The 20,071-nt window shown below is 33.7% G+C and overlaps 1 protein-coding gene across 2 annotated transcripts in view; it reads right to left on the bottom strand.

The window, feature by feature from the left end:
• SEMA3A (semaphorin 3A) overlaps positions 1–20,071 on the bottom strand; it is a 308,514-nt gene that overhangs the window by 159,880 nt on the left and 128,563 nt on the right. For both annotated transcript variants that reach the window (XM_053716510.1, XM_053716511.1), the window contains exon 4: positions 12,718–12,837. In XM_053716510.1, coding sequence (XP_053572485.1) covers positions 12,718–12,837 — 120 coding nt within the window. The remainder of the gene's footprint in view (positions 1–12,717; positions 12,838–20,071) is intronic.

Below are 20,071 nucleotides of genomic sequence, written 5' to 3'. Positions count from 1 at the left end.
TCATGTCCGCTGCACATCGATAAATGCCAACAGTGTATCATTGCACCAGCAGTTTTTGTGAACTGCTGGTGTAATGCTGCCCCCCCTGCAGATTCACGGCCAATCGACCACTAGCAGGGGGTGTCAATCAACCCGATCATATTTGATTGGGTTGGTTTCTGTCTGCCGCCTCAGAGCAGGTGGGCAAGTTATGGAGAAGTGGTCTTTAGTTATGGAGCAGCACAATGTTATCTATATGACATACATGAACTAATACCCTCTAGTGGTGAAAAACGGTCAAAATGCATTTAGATAGGAGGCGGCCTTCAAGGTCTAAGAAATTAGCATATGAGCCTACCTAGGTTTAGCTTTCAACTAAGAATAACATGAGAACAAAGCAAAATTGGTCATAAAAGGAAATTGGAAAGTTGTTTAAAATGACATGCTCTATCTGAATCATGAAAGTTTATTTTGGACTAGACTGTCCCTTTAAGCGAAAATAAATGTATACAGTGTAAAGTGTAAGTAACAAATGTTCTACCATGCCTATGAAAAAGTAGCAAAAAAAATGGGTTTCATGTCCCTTTAAGTATTTAGTGAAAATAACTATTTAGTTAATGAACTTCGGTAGCTGGGCAGTTATGGAATGTAACAATAATATAACTTTTTTTTTTCCAAGTACAATATCACATAGTCAGATTAGTTAATGCAAAAACAATAATTTACATTAAAAGCATTTATTTTAAATAGCCCCATTTTTTTTTGTTAACTATTATTACAGAGTGCACGTAACCAGCCCCATATACAGCTGCCGGTTATGTTCATATGCTTGGCACAAGAGCTGGCGTTGAATGCTTGTCATCTATGGCAGCAACTATAATTGATATTGCGAAAAAAGGCCAAGATGCAATGCCTACAGCCATACTGGCAGTGGGTCCCAAGTATGTTATGCCCTAAAAATATATTCTTGGAAACAAATGGTTATAGCAAAAATGCCTCTAACTGTATCTGAAATTAAATACTACTGTTATTTCCCTTTAAAACCTTGATAGAAAGTTTAAAACTGATTTGATTCAGTGAATAGATTCTAAAGGGAAGTCTCTAGCCTTTGAATTCTGTGTCTATTTTTGGTCACATTTCCTAAGCAGACACTGACAAATTATAGAGTAGTGCAAATACCTGTGTCTAACATGATAGAAAGTAGACAAATTTACTCTCTTGTGTCAGTTTCAGTCATTTACTTCCTGCAAGTGAATGCATGAGTTGTACCATTTAAATAGCTGCTGTAGCATAATTACTGACTTGTATATCTGTCACAGACACAAATAGATGAAAAAAAAAAAAAAAACACGAATGTATAATTATAAAATATGCTTGGGCAAAACTGAATATGCTCAGTGACAGCTGAAAGGAAGCAGTGATTAATATCCACGTAATGATTTAGAAATGACCTCGGAATGATATATTTTAGAGAATATAGTCTGTTTTGAAGACCTTTTCAATCGAATATAAATCGTAAGAAGGTAAACAAGTTCCTAGGAAAATCTCAACTAGCATAAATGGATTTAAAGTGAAGGTCAAGTCTGCCTCACTCGATTCTAGTATTATCATTTACATGTAAAATAAGCATCATGTTCATTGATCAAAAACTTCAAAAATATTTGTGTCATTTTAATTTTTATTTTACAATTACCCTCCGTTTCACCGCAAATGTCCGCCCGACATCTTCCCTCATTTGATTGACATTTTTTTTGTAGTGATATCCAATTCCTTTACTTCCCCCGTGGCATCCTGCCCCTTTCTACCCACGTCATCTGTAACAATTGCGCATGCGTGTAAATGCGGCTGTCGTCATCTACTTCATGCTTGTGCATTCTTCATGCGTATTACGCTGTATGCTTGCCTTCGATACATTTACTCAATCAGTCTTATTGCGCGCAAGAGAAGAAAGGAAGTGAAATAACTTTTGCCGTTTGTAATCATCGAAAGGGGTAAAAATCATAATAATATAAGTTTTTATTGCTTGTCACAATTGCGTTCCCAAATTTGTTTTGTGTGAATACAATGTAACAGTGCTACGTTCTTGAAAATTGCCACGCATGCGCGAATGCTGTTACAATACGCATGCACATTTTGAAACCAGTCTTGTGCACAAGCTTGGAAGTGACGCAGCGGGCTTGTTGAAACGCTCGCTACGTCACTAGTGCCAAAAAAGGAAGTGGATCAGGGGAGGAGTAAAAAGACGAAACAAAGGTTTTATATATATATATATATATATAATTTATTAATAAATAATTGACTTTTTCAAAAAATTATCTTAGCGACTGTAATAGTTAGATTATACTGTTTACATAGGTGGTGTGCATCTAGTAAAAATTGACCTTCACTTTAACCTCTCGGCTGCCAAAAGTTCAACTGTTTTTAGTAGCAGCCAACTCTGGCAGGAGATAAGTCAACGGAGCACTAACAGCACTATGAAAAACATTTAGGGATGTAGATTATGTGCATTTTTCTTCACTATAATTTGTATGTTGTTATTTTCCCATTGCATTCCACCAATTAGCACCTAAGTACATTTTGAGATTCAGATCTAAAGTAGAATGTTTTAAATACTTTTAGTATTATAGAGTATGTTGCAGTAGGATGCAGAGAACTTGTATATCCGTTTGAAGAGGGATTGGTGAATTTTCCCATTATCTAATAAATATTTCACATTATTTCCTTAATGGAATTAATACAGCACCATATAATTCAATAAATGTTTTATATACCATTTCAACACATCATCTGTGCCAAAATGAACAACTGAATTTTGAATGGCTGGAACATTCAAACAACATTTATTCAACAATTGTGAAATGTTTTCTTGCCACTTCAAACTGTTTAGAACAAATAGATGAGTTAATTTTATTTATTTTTGCAAACGTTTAATGTCTTATCAGAAAACCAATATGTGTGCTCCATTCAACACCCACCAAATTTTCTGAATTCAGTTTGAAATTATTATTTTAAAAGTGCCATGTTAGGGTTGAGAACATAAGTCAATTCATTTGAGATCCCACGTTTAGCAATACAACATTACCATTTTAAATAAATAAACAAATCTTAATTCTGTAATGCTAATTATTTTATATAATAATTGGTAACAAAAAAAAATTCTATGATCTGTTGTGTACACTCAGTAATTGGAATACTATAAAGTAACACTATGTCCATGGCATTAGTTATGTCTTATTAGATCACAAACACTATTGCACATCTAACTTAGAAAACCAGTTAAGACAACTCTTACAGAAAGGGAATCCTGACAGTAATTAAACTTGTTGACCCTTATTCCACACCCAAAATGCTTTTTGACCCTTTTTCTAACACCAACATAAAAACTGTACTGCGAGGAAGGAATTTCCTGTTAGTTATTACTATAGCTTAGAGGCCTGAGGGGACAGGTAAAAGGAAAAAAAATCTACATTCCATAATGATATTCTGTAACAAAGAAAATCTTTTATGTCACTTTTTTTTGTTCTTTTTCTCCAAGAAAGAAGGGATGGGAAAGTCAAAAACATTAAAATCCATGTTATAATTACAGTACTAAAAATGTTTCAATGTTCCACCATAAAATGGGGCAATGTAACTATTTGATCGCATATTGTTTTATATCTTAATAATTGTATTTATGTACGGAATGATTTTTTTTTTCTGTAAAAAAAAGAAAAAAAAGTTGTAAAATATAAATTGTAAATATCTATATTTTATATATGAAACAAATTGAACATGTAAAATATATCTAATAATAAAATCAAGTAATCTTGTTTATTTAAAGAATATAACAAAACCCTGTATTAAAAAAAGAACAAGAATAAAAAAAGTCTATATAACCTGGATATTTTCTTAGCATCATACCATGCTGGCTGTTAACTAGCGTCCCAAAAGTAGAACTACAAGAAATACCTATAATAGCAGAATTAAGAAATACATATAGTGTTTGTGGAAAAATAGCATAATCTATCTAAAAAATATTTTGCATGAACAAAAAATAAGGTGAATGGAACATACGTGTGGGGATGTGGAATGTAGTTCAGTTTTCTATTTTTTTTTATTATACAGTACATAGTCATTGTCATATGCTCCATAAAAAGAACCAAAGAACATTTCCTAAAATAGTTAGGAGCTCTTCAGTTTTAATAAAATCTCATTGGCTTCTAATATAAAATATAATTTGGATGCAGAATGCCTGCCAATGATCAGCTATCATATGCTGTAATGCTAAAATAATGGTACATTCTCTTTATTCTGTTTACTACTGTGAGTGTTTAAAGTGAAATAAATATAAAAAACATACGTCAACACTCAGTGGAAGTGACATAGAATTCACTTCACAGATGAGGTTATAAAGAGATGATAGAGAGGGACAGTCCCACCAAATGTAGAAGAAAAATAAAACCTGTGTCCTCCAGCGCAGATTAGAAACATTTGGCTTTACAGGGTGTAGTTGAATGTGCACAAGATTTTATTAAAATTTTAGAGGCCTACTTCCTCAGCCTGGATCACATTGATATGAAATTAACCAACTTACAGGTGAAGTAGCAATTTTCTTTGGGGTTAGTTATATGAAGATTATTTTTGTTTAAAATGCCTTAGTATGATAACATTATTCAGTTATAAAAATTCTCCACTTCAATATTGTTGCTATTTTTATGAGTAGTATTCGATCACTGATAAATTTAGTTCTGTCTTAATGGCTTGCAAAATTGTATAGATCCTTTTCTGTCATCTCTTTCGAAAATAAGTGAATACAGCATAACCCATAAGGAAATATATAAAACACAACTTGAATTAAGACTAAAAGGCATCTATTGAAGACCTTACCTTGCTGCGATAATGCGTGCATCAAAAGGAAACCTCTCTGACAAAAGGCAAAAGTGAATCTTTAAAGGTTGTTATATCAATAAATGGTTTTGACTTTGTTTAACTATTTTGATGCTAGTATTTGACAAAAGGGGAGAAAAGAGGTCATAGAGAAGGGATTGAATGTGAAAGGAAAGGATGGAATTGGGACGAAAAATCCAAGTTACAAAACAAAATCCATTATACAGACAATGGTATATAATAAACCATATTCAGAAAATTTATATCAGCAATTTGCTTTATCTTTAGTATTACTGTGTTCATATGATGACCCTAGCTCCACCAGTATTACAAGATGTTTTAGAAAGATTATAAAGTTTTACAGAGCTGACTTGTATGAATGGTTAGGGAGGCAGATATTCAACAGAAACAAGACATCAATGCGCAGATGGATAACATTCTAGCCATATGGTAAGTAGTCTGTGAATCCAATTACATAGCTATTATTAAGAGATTGCTCAAGTAAATAGCTAAGGGATGGAGGAAAGTGATTAAAATGGAAAAAGCTACATTTGCCAGCTAGCAAGTGGGTAGTATAGGAACAAAACATAAAGTAAACTATTCATGGCCTTTGTAGTTTATTAATGTGCATTGGTGGTCAAAAGGTAAATAAAAGCTGTGTCAATGATTTATTATTGTTTTATACTTCTGTTCTAATGGAGCAATCATTACTTTGCTGCCCAAGAATAGAGGAAAACATTGTATGCTAATGTTATCAAAGTGATGGTAACTAATTACGAAGTTATACAGAAAGAGAAGCGCTCCACTAGGAAAAATCAAAAGCTCAGTAGCTTGTTCTATGGCGAGTTACTACTATAAAGTTTACTGGTAAAGTTATAGTCCAAGTATAATACAAGAGTAGTAAAACATTTTCTAATGACAGAATAATGACAGTGTGGAGCTCTTGTCTTCTGAGTTTCTGAAACTATATTTGAAGAAGGATATATGGTGTGCGTCAAGTCTCCTTGGCCAGAGGAGCCAAGTGAAAGAAATGTCGGAGGCCACATGGAAAAAAACACTCTACTGGTCATAGTACAGCAGTTGAGAATGCATCCCATAAATTACCAAACAGTGAACTTAGCTTAGAGGTTATCACTAATGTATGTTTATTACAGTCAGTTTGAGAAGTGTTGCCTTATTGTTCACATTCAAATAAGCAATCTTGTGGAGGAAGTTGGCTTACAGGTAATGTTGAACATGTTTCTTGTTTTATAAATAAAATGCAATAAGGTAAGCATCCCATGTGTAAAGCCAGCAGCTAGTTTTGTTACTTCAGGTGTAAGAAAGGGTGACATGTCATATAGAATTATTGAAATTTTGTTGCCCAAAGTGTACAATCACATCTTATTGTTACACATCATCAATTGGTTGCTGTAGGGAAGACAGTTCAGTAGAATAATATTGATGAGTAACTGCAGGCAACCAGTATCCTTGCACTGTCTTAGAGATGATAACCTAAATGAATGTCAAAGCTCAATTACAAATTCTTAAAGGCAAAATATTTCAATGATGAGCGATGAGGATTGTTGTGTGATGAAGAGAGAGAACAGGTTTCCCTTTGGATGAGTTGAGAAGCTATATGTAACGATGGAGCAAGGGTGAAATAAGAATTGACAAAATCTTTCACTTAGCTGTAATTGTATTATAGCTTTTTCTCCCCAAGGGGGTTTGCCCGCAGAGACTAGCCTTTCAAATTGCAACAGATAATCAGCGGCTGATAAATTATAACTTATCACCTAATGTAGTGGTACTGTATTTAGTGACCTTGCAGGAATTACATTCTCATTTGGCCCTGCTGGGAATCAAACCTGCAGACTAAGAGGACTGAACAGGTACAAGTACTTCAGTTAAAAGGGACATTAAACACTAAAGGCATTTATTTTCAAAGCATAAAATTGAGGTAATTCCCTGCCTCCATCTAGTTATTGCAGTGCTGACATGTTTGCATATGACCAGCATCTCTCTTTTAGATATCTGCAATGTAACCTAAGTTCCAAAGAGGTGGTACCACTAATTAGAGGAAGGTGCATGAAATGGATTTAGTGTTTAATGACCCTTTAAAGAGAAAGTCTACAATAACATTTCTATTGTTTTAAAAGATAGATAATCCCTTTATTACTCATTCCCCAGTTTTGCATAACCAACACAGTTATATTAATATACTTTTTACCTCTGTGATTACTTTGTATCTCAGCATCTTCTGACAGCCCCCTGATCACATGACTTTTTATTTATTACCTTTTGACTTGCATTTAGTAATGTGTTGTGCTAAATGTTAAATAACTTATCTGGCGTGTACAGAATGTTATCTATATGAACCACATGAACTAGCAGTCTCCTGTTGTGAAAAGCAAATAAAAAAGAATATGATAAGAGGCTGTCAATAGTGGCTTAGAAAGAGGCAGAAATTTAGAGGTTTAAATGTTATAAAGTATATTAATATATCAGTGTTGGTTGTGCAAAGCTGGGGAATGGCTAGTAAAGGGATTATCTATCTTTTTAAACAATAACAATTTTAGTGTAGACTGTCCCTTTAAGTAATTTCACAAGCGGTTCTAAAGAAACATGTTTTCATGATTTGCGTACAAATGTAAATAATTCATAAAAATGTATGATATGCTTTTTAAATAAAATCCTTCTACTAAATACAAATTTATTCAGTTTTAGGATAATTTCATTGTGATATATGATATTTAAAAAAAAACCATTTTGTAATGATAATGAATAAAAGTCAATACAATGTAAATGAACTATAATAAAAGTGATTATCTAAGTTATACTTAAAAAAAAGAAGAAATTGAATTAAACATTCCCAACAAAAAGTTTAAAAAAGAAATAATCTGCTCATAAAAGTCACAATGTTATTAAGCTGAAAAAGCTGGTCATGTTAATAATTAAAAATAATTAAAATTAAGAGTGTGAAATAATCTCTTTGTTGATACTATATTTTTGATAAAATAAACTAACCAATTACTAAATGCCCTTAAAAAGCCTTTATTAACCCCAATCAATGTGAATCTTTGTTCCCATATAATTAGTTAAGTGTTAGGCTAACATCTCCTTAGTTGATACCCTGTTCTGATAGCCCACTGGGAATTTATTATAAGAACGGTTTAAAGCATGAAACAAATAAAAAAAAAATCAAATATAACTGGTAGCATAAAATGTATAACATAAAAATATCTTTAAAAATTGGGAAATATTTTTGAGAATCTTAAAACAAAACAAGTGTAAATAAGCTGAGCTAAATTATGTGAATAATGGCAATATTTGCAAACTGTAAAGGGATAGGAAACCCCTCAAAAATATTTTGGGATTAGGAGTATACAGTTTAAAAAAAAAATGTTTCAAATGTGCTTTGTTCTTGTATTATTCTTTGCTGGAGAGATACCTAGGTAGGTACCTGGAGCACTACATGACAGGAAAGAGTGCTGCTATCTAGTGCTCTTGCAAAATGGATACAATTCATGCAAAACTGCTGCCATTGAGTGCTCCAGACATGTGCATGCTCCTGAGCTTACTTTGCTGCTTTTCAATAAAATATACCAAGAAAGCAAAGCAAATTAGATAATAGAAGTAAATTAGAATGTTGTTTAAAATGGTAAGCTCTTATATGAACAATGAAAGAAAAAAAATGTGTTTCCTTTAAAGGGATATGAACCCCCCCCCCAAAAAAATTATGATTCAGACAGAGCATTCATTTAAAAACGTTTCCAATTTACTTCTATTATCAAATTTGTTTTGTTCCCATGACATTCTGTGTTGAAGAGACATCTAGGGAGGCATCTGGAGCACTACATGACAGGAAATAGTGCTGCCAACTAGTGTTCCTACAAATGAAAAACACTCTTGCAAAACCACTGCCATATAGTGCTTCAGAAATGAACTGGCTCCTAAGCAACAAAAGATACCAGGAAAAACAAAGACAAACTGATAACAGAAGTTAATTAGAAAGCTGTTTAAAATTGCATGCTCTACCTGAATCATAAAATAGTTTTTCATGGGTTTCATATCCCTTTAAATGGATTGGCTAGAGCATGAAACTTTAAACAACTTACAATTTACTTATATTATCAATTTTGCTTAGTTATCTTACGGCGAGATTACGAGTCTTGCGTTAGCCTTAAAAAGCAGCGTTGAGAGGTCCCAACGCTGCTTTTTAAGGCCCGCTGGTATTATGAGTCTGGCAGGTACAGGTGTACAGCTCACTTTTTTCCATGACTCAAGCTTACCGCAAATCCCCTTACGTAAATTGCGTATCCTATTTTTTCAATGGGACTTGCCTAACGCCGGTATTACGAGTCTTGGAAGAAGTGAGCGGTAGACCCTCTCCTGTCAAGAATGGTACCGCATTTAAAAGTCAGTAGTTAAGAGTTTTATGGGCTAATGCCGTAACATAAAACTCTTAACTAAAGTGCTAAAATGTACACTAACGCCCATAAACTACCTATTAACCCCTAAACCAAGCCCCCCCCCCCACATCGCAAACACGTTAATAACATTTTTAACTCCTAATCTGCCGACCGGAAATCGCCGCCACTTTAATAAATATATTAACCCCTAAACTGCCACACTTCCGCCTCGCAAACACTAGTTCAATTTTATTAACCCCTAATCTGCCGTCCCTAACATCGCCAACATCTACCTACATTTATTAACCCCTAATCTGCTGCCCCCAATGTCGCCGCTACTATATTAAATTTATTAACCCGTAAACCTAAGTCTAACCCTAAGTCTAACCCCCCCTAACTTAAATATAATTTAAATAAAATGAAATAAAATAACTATCATTAACTAAATTATTCCTATTTAAAACTAAATACTTACCTATAAAATAAACCCTAAGCTAGCTACAATATAACTAATAGTTACATTGTATCTATCTTAGGTTTTATTTTTATTTTACAGGCAACTTTGTATTTATTTTAACTAGGTAGAATAGTTAGTAAATAGTTATTAACTATTTAATAACTTCCTAGTTAAAATAAGTACAAATTTACCTGTAAAATAAACCCTAACCTAAGTTACAATTACACCTAACACTACTCTATCATTAAATAAATTAACTAAATTAACTACAATTAATTACAATAAAAAAAAAATTCAAGTACGAAAACCCCCCCCCACTAAATTAAAGAAAAAAATAAAATAATTACAAGAATTTTAAACTAATTACACCTAATCTAATCCCCCTAATAAAATAAAAAAGCCCTCCAAAATAATAAAAATCCCTACCCTATACTAAATTACAAATAGCCCTTAAAAGGGCTTTTTGCGGGGCATTGCCCCAAAGTAATCATCTCTTTTACCTGTAAAAAAAAATACAATACCCCCCCAACATTAAAACCCACCACCCACACACCCAACCCTACTCTAAAACCCACCCAATCCCCCCTTAATAAAACCTAACACTACCCCCTTGAAGATCTTGAGACGTCTTCACCCAGCCGGGCACAAGTTGTCCTCCAGAGGGGCAGAAGTCTTCATCCGATCCGGGCAGAAGAGGACCTCCAGACATGCAGAAGTCTTCATTCAGATGGCATCTTCTATCTTCATCCATCTGAAGCGGAGCGGGTCCATCTTGAAGCCAGCCGACGCGGAGCATCCATCCAGACCGACAACTACACGACGAATGATGGTTCCTTTAAATTACGTCATCCAAGATGGTGTCCCTTGAATTCCGATTGGCTGATAGGATTCTATCAGCCAATCGGAATTAAGGTAGGAAAAATCCTATTGGCTGATGCAATCAGCCAATAGGATTGAAGTTCAATCCTATTGGCTGATCCAATCAGCCAATAGGATTGAGCTCACATTCTATTGGCTGTTCCAATCAACCATTAGAATGCGAGCTCAATCCTATTGGCTGATTGGATCAGTCAATAGGATTTTTCCTACCTTAATTCCGATTGGCTGATCCTATCAGCCAATCGGAATTCAAGGGACGCCATCTTGGATGACGTCATTTAAAGGAACTGTCATTTGTCGTGTAGTCGTCAGTCTGGATGGATGCTCCGCGTCAGCTGACTTCAAGATGGACCCGCTCTGCTTCGGATGGATGAAGAAAGAAGATGCCGCCTGGATGAAGACTTCTGCATGTCTGGAGGTCCTCTTCTGCCCGGATCGGATGAAGACTTTAGATTTAGGGGTTAAAGGGACAGTTTACTCAAAAAATGTATCCCCTTTAATTTGTTCCCAATGATCCACTTTACCTGCTGGAGTGTATTAAATTGTTTACAAGTAGATCCTTTACCCTTATATTGGCATTTGAAATAGTTGATTTAGCATGTGGTATCCCCACCTATTCTGAAAGTTTGTGGCCGCAGGTCCCAGCTATAGATAAGCCAGCAGAAGAAATTATACTCCCAATAGGATATAGCAGAGATAAGGTAATAAAATGTTGATTTTCCATTGTTCTCTCCAAGTACTGGTGATTGTTTTATGGACAGATATAAGATTAAGAAACATGTTTATGTACACAATGTGATACAGTAATGAGATCTGATTATACCTACAAGCTCAACCCATTTTATTAGGTTGTGGCTTCAAAACACAAAATCAGAGCTTTAATATTCACAAATAAACCTTTAAAAGCTAAGCGGATTTTTTACTCCGCAGTTGGTAAAAAAAGCAATTGTAAACACATTAAGGGAAAACTATTTTACAGTATACTTCTTTAACCCTTTAATAACTTTATAATAGTGGCGGCGACGTTGGCGGCTACAGATTAGGGGTTAATAAGTGTAGTTAGGTGGCGGGGACATTGGGGGCGGCAGAGTAGGGGTCAATAAATAAAAAGTAGGTGTCGGCGATGTTGGGGGCAGCAGATTAGGGGTTCATAGGTATAATGTAGGTGGCGGCAGTGTCCGGAGCGGCAGATTAGGGGTTAATAATATATTGCAGGTGTTGGCGATGTCGGGGTCGGCAGATTAGGGGTTAATAAGTGTAAGATTAGGGGTGTTTAGACTCGGGGTTCATGTTAGGGTGTTAGGTGTAGACATAACTTTTCTTTCCCCATAGGAATCAATGGGGCTGCGTTAGGCGCTGAACGCTGCTTTTTTGCAGGTGTTAGTTTTTTTTTTACCAATTCTGCCCCATTGATTCCTATGGGGAAATCGTCCACGAGCACGTTCAGCCAGCTCGCCGCTAACGTAAGCAACGCTGGTATTGAGGTGAGATGTGGAGCTAAATTTTGCTCTACGCTCACCTTTTTGCAGCTAACGCCGGGTTTAAAAAAAAAAACTTAATACCAGCGCTGTCTTAAGTGAGCGGTGAAAAAAAAATGCTCATTAGCAACGCACCCCTGTTACCGCAAAACTCGTAATCTCGGTGTTAGTATCTTTTGTTAAGACATAGCTGAATCATGAATTGTTTAATTTACACTTTACTGTACCCTTAACATATTGACCCAAAGCATAGATTAAAACATTAAAACATGAACATTGCATTTGTTGTTATCAGAAATTAGAAGTGAAAATATTAGTAATATATGACAAAAATATCATCATATATTATATGTCAATGTTTTATATTTATTTATTTATTTTTGCCAAGATAGAGACCCAGCTAAAACGTAGCTTTATATATACACAAATCCTGTTAGACTAAACTTTACAAAACCTTTTTTACTGCCATTTTTCAAACTAAATCAGAGTGGAACCTTAGTTTAAACAGTTTTATCGACTTGTATATCAATATCTTCTGCATGAATAAAAAGATGGCATCTGTTCCTGGGAGTTGTCTTACTAAAGATGATGACATAGTTACTAAATGGTCTACCACATACACTAATATCTTCTTGACATGCAGCATAAACATATTTTATCATTTTACCTCTGGATAGTGCCCAATGTCAATATAGGTACAGACAGGATGAAAAGCCCCGGTTCCACAAGCATATAAGTGTGTGTGGTTGTAAGCCTTAAGAACTTTGATGAAATTTGCACATTCTTTCTGTAAAAAAAAAAAAGAGAGAAAGGATACAATTAGAATTTTACAAATACACTGAGATTACTATACTTTTATAACAAAGACACCTTCTGTATATATTTAAATAATTTATAAAATGGCTTAATTAAAAAAAAAAAAATTGGATGCAATGTATTGCCTTTATTGAATTGTCTCCAGAAAAATAAATTAATAAATAAATCTTTTTGGCAAAATTAAAACAGTAAATATGAAAATATTTTAGAAGCTGTATAAACCAGATATAAGAATGCAATGAAATGATCAATACAGCTTCTGATTGGATGCTCAGAGTACTGTGTACATAAAAAAAGAAAGAAAATGAATAATAAAAAATTGGATTAAGAATCACAAATGATAATTTTACATAATTATTTATTAAGAATAAAATATGCAGATTTTTTTTTTGCCAAAACATTAAAGCTCTGAAAAACAAGTGTATAAATATTGCAGAATTTACAATAATTGGTAACTCTGTGTTGACAATACTATTACAAAGTTATTGTAATGTAGGCTTATATTGTAGTTGTTTTTGTTGAGACTTTATACTGGAATTGTTTTATTCCACTTTTATTTCAGAAATATGTTGATCAATAAAAGCTGGTTTTGCTAATTACATAGTGCAAGAAAAAAAAAATAGTAAAAACAAAACTGAAAAGATAATTGCAACATTGTCTTTTGCCACTTAGAAGTTTTTATAACTCATTTAAATATCTGTTACATTCAAATTTATATTATAATATAATAGAGTGTTATTTTGATAACCAGACTGCTTTGTATGGCCGCCCAGACAATTCAGCTTTTAACAACAGCAGTTCCTTATGTGCATTAGCCGGAGTGTGTCAGAACCACAGTGCACCTCGTGACTTATTTTTGGCTTGATGCCTAAAATGACATTTGCTCATTACTGGTGTCCGTCTCCAGTCACAATACACATTTGAGAAAGCAGAAAATGATATTCAAAGTGAAGGATGTCTGATGCAGAGTATAATGGTTCTAAAGTTAGAAAGAGAATGTGAACTTAATATAGGATATAATGTTATTTTACAAAATGTAAGGCAAATTATCACGAAAGGTGAGGAAGTTCATCTGACACATAGGGTCAAGCATTTCTAACTGAAGGGACAGAAAAAAAAATGCATACATAATCTAAGTGTGCAATGGTTTTGAAAGATAAAACGGTTTATTCTAATTTTATAAGAAAATATTTTTTTTAATGATTTATCTCCAAAACAGATCCGGTAAAATTTAAAGGAAGAATTTTGTAGTACAAAAATGTATTGAAAAGGTTTTAAAATAACTGTTTGGTTGTGTTGTGTGTGGACGCTTTGTGATATACATGAGAAGAGTATTGTGAGATCGCTGCAAAATGCGTAAATATAATGCTGATGCAGTCAGCAGAATTGCTTCAAAATGCGTTCATGGTTCAGACATAAACATTATACAGTTTTCAGAAGTTGAAGTAGGTGCCATATACAAATACCTTGATAGATGTAATTTGGCCCTTAAATGGAAACTAAACCCCTTGTTTGCCGCAATTATTTTTCAATAGCCTAAATCGTCCACCACTTGCCTTATTTGAAGAAGCCAATCCAGGTTTGAATTTGCAGAAGAGAAGGCTAGCCACAGTCATTATTTTAGTATAAAGTGGATTGTTTTGCCGCTATCTGATAAACCCAATTAGGAATAGCCTGCAGTGTGCATTGCTAGTACTGGGAATTAGGTATTGCACACTTCTCAGAGCTAAATTACATGAAAAGGGGGAAAAATAAACAATGAACTTATAATGTATCTTCCCTTTCAGTTGGACTATCCTGATCTAGACTAGAGGTATGTTTTGTAGAAATGTAGTCGATCACTTTTTCCAGCTAATTATAAATAAAGAAAACTTCTCTTTAGAAAGCAATGTGTTAGAAATAAACAGCTATATACTTGTGGTCTTATAGGTCCTGGAAGTCCTATCTATACTTCGGATCTAGAAGATAAATGCTTTATTTTCAATGAAAAAAGTGATATGAAATTATTTGGTAATCAAGCTTACTGATGACTGACATATTTTCTTCAGTAAGACTACTCATTTTCAGTAAATCTTAGTCTAAATAGTCATGCAAACATGGTGATTACCTCGGTCAATTACAGTCTAGTTTTGTGAATTCTGTCTATTGTATGACATCATCAGCTTCCACAAAAAAAGACATTTAGCCTATAATAGTTATAATCCTCTCAATTGAAGAAATCTGCCAAAAATGCCCATAATTGTTTACACTCCTTCAACCATGAAATGGCTTACAATTATGCGTTACAGTGAGGAATAATTATATTAATTAGTATCATATATGTCACATTTCCATCACTCATTAGCACATGATCAGCTGATTATAATGTTATTAAGAGAATCCAATATAAACACCATCAGATGATTCATGCATTTATTTAAACAAAAACTACTAAACTGGGATTAAAAGCAAGACGGTAAAAATCTTTTTTTGCTTTTTTTTATTTAGCTTTTTTCGCAGTTTACACAAATCTTACATTTTAGTAAAGCGCAGGAGATAACGGATAAGTTATGACAACTTGGCTCTGTAAGCAACATGTACAAATACATTAATATTTTAGATCCAGGTCTTTCCATGCTTTAAATAAACAATGAGAATAGAGTCTCCTTCTTGGCATGTTCCGTAAACAGAAATACAACCCTGCTCAACAGGAATGTATATTTAGCTAATTCATTATTTAAAGCAGAAGTTCTACATACTTTTATCAATATGTCAACTTGGGTGTTTTAACTTTCTCTTTAGTTTAAAAATGAATTTCATTAGTCAGACTTATAAATAAACTTTAGAGACACCTAAAGTTAAATGATATGGTCGAGCAATACAAATGTTGTACTTATAGTTTCACCATCTGCTAAAAAAAGAATCCATATTTAGTTTGAAGTTTAAAGACCCTTTATTTTTTTTAAATATCCAATTTTCTGCAATTAGATACACATAATATACAACACAAAGCGTAATCCAATAATATGAGCATTAGGGATATCTTTTTGTTAAGCTAATTTTTATGCATAGTTTTAATTATTTTTGTGTCTTACACTGGCATAGATTCTTTAATATCCAAATGTATGCAGTGTTTGGAGTGGCTTAGAGTAATGTGTGAAATTAATATTAAATATTTAATTAATTACAATAATTAGACAATAAACTTATGAATAGTTATACTTATAATGGGATAACAAACACTTTGAGATTATATTATCAAATGTTTAATTGTGTATAGTAAAACAACTTTGCAATTTACTTTCATTATGTATTTTCCCTTTTGCAGATTTTGTTAATGTAATGATTGTGACTAGCTGTGTCTACTTACATTAACAAGTTCTGATAAAGGTAAGCAGCGGGTGGAATTTGGTGAAGAATAATTGCCGCAAACTAGGTTTTACTGCATTGAAAACATTTTCAAACTCACACACTGGGCCTCATGTATAAATGGGCAGGAGGAAAAGGTTTCCAACTTGGGAACCTGTCTGCTCACCTTTGCAGACACTGTACGTCTGCTGCCAGGATGTACAATTGCACAAGTACTTGCTTGTGCAACACTGCAACCAATTAAGCAAGAGCAGGCTGTGCATAAGGTAAGAAGCAGTGATTGAAGGAATGCTTCTTATTACATTACAGAAAGCAGGATTACATATGTGAGCTTGCCCCACAAGCAGCAGTCACTGCTTTTGTCCACTGCTTAATAAAACTAGCGCAGGTTCTGGGAGCCGAGCGCACTAAACCTCTTGTTAGCACAGACGGGGCTCTGGGAAGAAGAGGATCGACTTAGTGCTCTCCAGCGAGTGTTAGGTTAAGTATTGTATCTCTAAAAAGTAATCTAAAAAAAACTGAATGAATACTGACGAATTTCGTCACTATTTTTTCATTTTCTTTCAATTTTGCTGGTGCATATTCGTTTCCATTTACGAAAATGGATATCCATTTTTCATTACGAATGTGCATTTTAAACAAAACAAATGCACGTCCCTATTCTTTAGCTCCCAGTAGTGCACTGCTGCTCCTTGAAAGGATATCAAGAGAATGAAGCAAATTTGATAAGATGTAAGTTGCAAAGTTATTTAAAATTGTGATGTTCTATCTGAATTCTGAAAGAAAAAAATAGTTTTATGTCCCTTTAATAGAGAGCATAGTTTGTAAATGTATGTTAGAAGTACAAACTGTTAACGAATGCTAAATCAGATAAGTATGTATGTAATTTAAACAAACAGGCAATGGTAAGCCAAGCTCTGCATGTATAGAACAATGGTTTGGCTATTTCAAGCAGACTTTGCATGGACAGATACAAAAATAAAGTCCATCCATCTGTCAAACATCTGCCACACACAGAGAAATTCAAACAAAATGTAGGAATGTTTAGATAGATCCCAGGAATTATTTTCACAAAGAAACTCTATATTTGCTTCCTCTTTGGCTTGTACAAAAGAATAAAGTGTTTTTATATATGAAACCTAAACAGCTGCCAATAAATATAAACATTTTTAATACACACATTACATTAAACATGTTAAATCAGTATTATTTCTATATAACACTTTTATATTGTAGAATATATCTGCCACATTCACTATGTAAAAGACATTTTACATTTCTTTATAATACCAATGGGCCATATGAGTTTAATGTCAGCAAGTCATATTATTAGATCAGGTAACAGTATTTGAAGTCACACTATGACAGTAATAGCTAACCTTGGTACCCCTGACGTTTCGGGACTACATTTCCCATAATGCTCAAATAGACTGCAGATTGCCTTAGCATCATGGTAACTGTAGTTCTAAAACATCTACCAAGGTTAGCCATCACTGCACTATGAGGAGCAATCCAACCAGAAGAACCTAGCAGAGTTTCTTGCATTACGTTACATGGCGTTTTCAAATCCAAGGCCATTAGAATACTTGAAAGTTTGAGCTCAATTAATTTAGAAAAGGTTATAAAAATGATTAATATTAGAAACACAATCCTAATCAGCGTTTTTAACACGTTTCAACAACAAATTACTGCAAAAGTGGCCCTATGCTTAACATAGTGTCCAATTTCTAATGATCACAATCAGAAATGCTGGGTTTTATGTACACAAATTCAGCAGCTAGGGGTAGTTGATAAAGCTAGCATATTACCTTCTTAATAAATTGCATTTATTTATTTTTTAATAATTCTCTTACATTTATAAAAGTGGCACAAACAATAACAGAACAAACACACGTACCCTTATAGTCTCTGTTCTAATCCCTTAGAGATACTTAAAGGGATTGTCTACTCCAGCATTGTTATTGTTTAAAAAGATAGTTTATAATCCATTACCAAGTTTTGTATAACCAACACGGTTATATTAATATTCATTTTACCTCTGAGATTACCTTGTATCTAAGCCTCTGCAGACTGCCCCCTTATTTCAGATTTTTTCACAGACTTGCATTTTAGTCAATCAGTGCTGACTCATAAATAACCTCACAGAATTTAGCACAATGATATCTTTATGGCACACATGAACTAGCAATGTCTAGCTTTAAACACCTGTAAAAATGCACTGAGATAAGAGACAGTCTTCAAGGGCTTAGAAGACATTTACATATGAGCCTACCTAGGTTTAGCTTTCAACAAATAAAACCAAGAGAACAAAGCAAATATGATGATAAACGTAAAGTTGTTTAAAATTGCATATGCAATCTGAATCATAAAAGTTTAATTTTGACTAGACTGTCCCATTAATACACATATGTCTATGCTTTTGTCGCATCATTTAATCAATAAAATGTATACACAACTTAACTCTTTAACAACCACTACGTACTCTGTAAGTCGCTGGTCGTTAAGGGATTGTGTGGTTAAACGTGGGTCTTGCCAGAAGTCATTAAGGGGTAAAACAAAAAGAAGTACATTTAAAAAATGATTTCAATTTGTTAACTGAACATGTCTTGAATTAATGTTAAAGGACTATTAAATACAGAACAATTGCATAATAAACAAATGCATAGTATCATGTGACAGCCATCAGCAAATCACAGACTCAGATATGTTTACACTGAAGTCTTGCACAAGCACAGTAGTCAATGGTGCCTCAGAAAGTGTGAATTTTAAAAAGATTGTGGAAATTTTGAAAAAGTAAATTGGAAAATTGTTTAAATTTCCTACCTGCTTTTCAACCAAAGATATTTACACTCTTGAATCATGAAAGTAATTTTTATGCCTCTTTAAGTAAAATAAAATACATTAAAACACATTAGGCGGTCATAATGAGCATTAAAATAACTTGTCATGATTGCTTTTACTTTGGCTCCATATTTTGCTTTCACAAAGGCCTGTGAAAAATTCACTAAAATGTGAAAATGTTTATAGAATGCCTGTGTATACATAATTTGAGGATGTTTATAATTCAAGGCACAAATAAATCATTTTAAACATTCTTATAACTTTAGCTTGTATACAATATGTTTCAAAAGTCTTTCAAAGGTAAAGCAAGAGCATTCATTTAAAGGGGCAATGTACTTAGGCAAGAAAGTGATAAAAGTTATTTGTATTAATAGCTGTTGCAGGAAAACCCTTTAAAATGATCTGAGCTCTGTCTCTCTCCATCCCACCATTAGAAGTCTGATTTCTGATTAAGCCTCTTGTTTACAAGGCTTTTCTATACCCAATACTGAAATTGTATGTTTGGTGATTTCAACAGACAAAAACAGCTATATCAAATGACAAAAGAAAGGTAAAGGAGCTATTTGTAAACAGTTTAATATACCCCAGAAATGAAGATGAATAATTGGGAACATTAATGGGGAGACCATTTTACAGTACAATGTCCCTATAAACGTAACAAAAACATGATAGCATGTGATTAGAGGGTGTAAAAACTAAGATAAGTGTTCTTTTGGTTCCTTCTAGAAAAGGAACAAAGGCCTTTTTGTCAAGGGACTTATGCTGCATACTATAAAACCCTTTTATTATTATTATTATTATTATTATTATCGGTTATTTGTAGAGTGGCAACAGATTCTGCAGCACTATAAACATAGGCGGAATACAAGAAAAGATTTATAGGGATCAAATGGTTAGAGGGCCCTGCCAAGAGTGTCACTGTCTTAAGAAGGTGATCTACAAATAGCTGGACTCTTAGCTTACATGCTAAGGGGGTTCAGGGGATAGCAATGGAGTAGAGGAACTGGTATAAAGAA

The sequence above is a fragment of the Bombina bombina genome, chromosome 6, assembly GCF_027579735.1.
Source record: "Bombina bombina isolate aBomBom1 chromosome 6, aBomBom1.pri, whole genome shotgun sequence".
NCBI lineage: Eukaryota > Metazoa > Chordata > Amphibia > Anura > Bombinatoridae > Bombina > Bombina bombina.
The sequence above is the reverse complement of the archived record's forward strand: the minus strand, read 5'-3'. Positions and strand labels throughout refer to the sequence as shown.